The 4,253-nt window shown below is 38.1% G+C and overlaps 1 protein-coding gene across 1 annotated transcript in view; it reads left to right on the forward strand.

The window, feature by feature from the left end:
• The window catches only part of LOC107554363 (sodium channel protein type 3 subunit alpha-like), a 72,316-nt gene that overhangs the window by 49,020 nt on the left and 19,043 nt on the right, over window positions 1-4,253 (forward strand). The window contains exon 11 of the mRNA XM_016236852.1: window positions 3,776-4,014. Within this exon, the coding sequence (XP_016092338.1) occupies window positions 3,776-4,014 (239 nt within the window). The remainder of the gene's footprint in view (window positions 1-3,775; window positions 4,015-4,253) is intronic.

The following is a 4,253-nucleotide window of genomic DNA, read 5'->3' on the forward strand; positions in this document are numbered from 1 at the left end:
TTAAAGTGGCAGACGACAAAACAGCAATTTGCACTTATAATAAACAGAATGTTATCATCTGCCAATGTGGATGCTAATTATCTTTATAGATAAGTCCTCATCACAACGATAACAATAACGATGCAGAGGAACAATATTGTTGGAATCACTTTCAGAACTATTTTTTTCCAGCTAACGAATAACAAAAACTTTGACAGCCAATCAGAATCTAACTGAAAGAGTGTGAGCACTTAAAGCAACAGATGACAAAACAACAGTATGCGCTTATAATAAATAAAAATATATTGCCCACTGGCATGGACACTAATGTAATTTTCTTTGCTAATATACAGTGGTTATCGTTATAGTACTTAAAGTGAAGTAACATGGAGAAACATGAGATTATTGCCATCTTTTATGAACACAAACATCGGGATTCTTCATCAATATCAATTGAAGACAGTTTTCTGTCATGCGGTTAGTGTGCTCTCCTCACTAGAGGACATTAAATGTCACATGTGAAAAAAAATGGAGTCTTTTCTGGACTCTTGATTGGTCAGCACAAAAGTTGCTAACAGAAGAAGGCCTGAGCTCACAGGGTCTGAGTTTAGATCTGCTAGCATAAGAAAATGCCAATCCTCATTATCACGCATGTGAAAGCTGACACGGCAGGACAGCAGCAGGCCAAATTTACTGTAATGAGTGCGTTATGTCAGATGATGCTTACATACATGTGTGATAGATCGCCAGCTACCGCTTACTGATTTATTTGTATATAAATATGCTGACACTGGAACAGCCGTATTGCAAAAATACTCAGACATACCCTTTACAGAAATTCATAGTCATTCATAATCATAGTTTCTACCCTAGTTTTACTATTCAGGGCCTGAATTTTGTTTTAATTCACATTTTCTATGACAGGAGTACATTAATTTATTACATCAGTACATTAATGATTTTATAGCTGAATAATAACTGTACCACCTTTTTAACCTAAATAATGAGCAGCTTGAACAAGCGAATAGTATGATGAAGTATCTGTATTTGCCTCAACAACTAACCTAGCAACACCCTAGCAACCCCCTAGGAACTGCTCAGATACACGAGCAACTACCCAGAACACCCTAGCAACCACAAAACAAGTCTTGAGACAACCCAGAATGCCTTAGCAACTGCAAATCAACACTAGCAATGTCCTCACAACTACCCAGACACCCTAGAAACCCCCTAGAAACAACCCAGACATCCTAGCAACCCCCTAGAAACAACCCAGACACCCTAGCAACCTTCTCGAAACAATGCAGATACCCTAGCAACCCCCTAGAAACAACCCAGACACCCTAGCAACCCTCTAGAAACAACGCAGATACCCTAGCAACCCCCTAGAAACAATCCAGACACCCAAGCAATCCCCTAGAAACAACATAGGCCCCCAAGAAACAACGCTGACATTCTAGGAACCCCCTAGAAACAACACAGACACCCTAGCAACCCCTAACAGGCCCCCTAGAAACAACACAGACATCCTAGCAACCCCCTAGAAACAACGCAGACACCCTAGAAACCCATAGAAACAACTCGGACACCCTAGCAACCCTCTAGAAACAATGCAGACACCCTAGCAACCCCTACAACCCCCCTAGAATCAACACAAACACCATAGCAACCCCTAGATAAAACCCAGAAGAAGAAAACCCAGATAGAACCCTAGAAACCCCCTAGAAACAACACAGGCTCCCTAGAAACAACCCAGACATCCTATAAACAACCCAGACATCCTAGCAACCCCCTAGAAACAATCCAGACATATATATATATATATATATATAAATTAGTGCTGTCAAACGATTAATCACGATTAATCGCATCCAAAATAAAAGTTTTTATTTACATTATATATGCATGTGCACTGTGTACATTTATTATGTATTTATAAATACACACACATACAGTATGTTTTGAAAATATTTACGTTTATACATTTATATATTCATATTTATATATTTTATATTGTATATAAATATATTTCATATATAAACATAACATAATTTTCATGTGTTTGTATTTATATATACATAATAAATATACACAATATGCACACATATAGTATGTAAACAAAACTTTTATTTTGGATGCGAATAATCGCGATTAATCGTTTGACAGCACTAATATAAATACATATATATATATTTTTTTTTATAAATAGTAATTAAATAAATGTAACTACTATTTTAAATGTACTCATAGTTACACTATTTACAAACTCATAGTTAATACTCACAAACAACGTTACACGTCATCTGCAGTTTAGTTCCTGCTGTGTTAACGTGAACGCGGTGTTAACTGAAGGACTGTTTGTTGGTCAGTTTCTCTTGTGGAGGATGAAATAAAGGCTGACAGGTCGACTGCACCCGCTGTGGTCCATCACACCACCGCAGCAGCTCATCGCAGGAGTTAGTTGCACATTACTGCTGCAGAGCCAAATCTAGAGCCACAAGATGTCCGTCTCTGTCTCATTTCTCATTAGAACGCTTACAGGTTCCTCCTAAACACGCATCCTGGCTTGTCAAGTGTGATTCATCCTCGGTTGGGTAGAAAAACAACATGCTAACCTTTCATCGTGACCTATTCATGTGGTGTTTGCTACAAGCCAAGAATTTCAATGCTGAGCTGTAAATTACGCTTTTGTCGGTAGTTATTAAATGCAAATGCATTGAAACATTTCTTTAGAATATGTTTATGTACAGTCAGACTGCTAAATTGACTATAAAATCACTGTATCATGGCTTAAGTAAATGTTTTGATTTAATGTATTCATGCAGACAGGTAAACAGCCCATCCTTACATTACAGTAAATTTACGCTTTAATATTATGCATAAAATTCCTCCTACCAGACAGATTATCAATGAAATGAGCCCTGAGAAATAAACCTGTGTCTCTGACTACATTACAGTCTTCAAACAGGAACAAACTACATGGAGAACCAATCAGAAACACTAGACGGCTGTCAATCATTGTGCACTCTCAGGCTTGCTGGCATTGGATTGGCTGGCATGTCTTTGGAGGGCGGGGTTTAAAAAAAGTTAGTAAAATGGCTGAACTTGCCACATGAACAGGAGAACTTTTATAACTTAAAAAAAACAAAAAACTTTTTTATTGTTTATAAAAGCATTTGTTTTGTTTTAAAGAGTCCATAAACAAGAATACAGCTCAACGGAGTGATCTGAAGGGTTTATAATGAACTTGTATGTGATCTTGTGAACATATATGTGACCCTGCAGCACAAAAGCAGTGTTGAGTCGCTGGGGGATATTTGTAGCAATAACCAACAATACATTGTATGGGTCACAATTATCCACTTTTCTTTTATGCCAAAAATCATTAGGATATTAAGTAAAGATCATGTTCCATGAAGATACTTTGTAAATTTCCTACTGTAAATATATCAAAACTTAATGTTTGATTAGTAATATGCATCACTAAGAACTTCATTTGAACAACTTTAAAGATGATTTTCTCAATATTTTGATTTTTTTGCACCCTCAGATTCCAGATTTTTAAATAGTTGTATCTCGGCTAAATATTGTCCTATCCTAACAAACCATACATCAATGGAAAGCTTATTTATCCAACTGACCTTATGACTGGTTTGGTCCTGGTATGGTCCAGGGTCACATATGGTCAGTTCAAGCACCCTGCAAAGCCAAATGTGGTTTTTGTGAAGAAAATGAAGCTTTGTTTGTAAGAATGCATGGGTAATTTGTTCTCCGCTGGTTGTTTTTGCGCTGACAGAGCTGGAGGAGGCGCAGCAGAAGTGTCACCCGTGCTGGTACGTGTTTGCACACAAGTACCTGGTGTGGACGTGTGGCCCCAGCTGGCTGAAGGTGAAGGAGTGGGTGAAGTTCATGGTGAATGATCCGTTCCTGGATCTGGCCATCACTATCTGCATCGTTCTCAACACGCTCTTCATGGCTCTGGAGCACTATCCCATGACAGACGAGTTCAACCGCATGCTGTCTGTGGGGAACCTGGTGAGCATATATTATTATGTTTTGCTATATTTATTGATATTGATATATTGAAATTAGTGGTGTCAAAATGAATGCGTTAACGCAGGTGATTAATTTTTTCAGTTTAACACGTAAAAAATATTTAACGCAATTAACGCAGGGGCGGGGCTAGGGTGAGCCACCCCACTCACGACTGCTGCTTCTGTCACTTTTTCTCTTGACAAGAAGTGTATTTATTCAGTCGCAGAACGACTGAGAAC

Source organism: Sinocyclocheilus grahami, unplaced genomic scaffold (assembly GCF_001515645.1).
Source record: "Sinocyclocheilus grahami isolate Dianchi unplaced genomic scaffold, SAMN03320097.WGS_v1.1 scaffold499.1, whole genome shotgun sequence".
Lineage (NCBI taxonomy): Eukaryota > Metazoa > Chordata > Actinopteri > Cypriniformes > Cyprinidae > Sinocyclocheilus > Sinocyclocheilus grahami.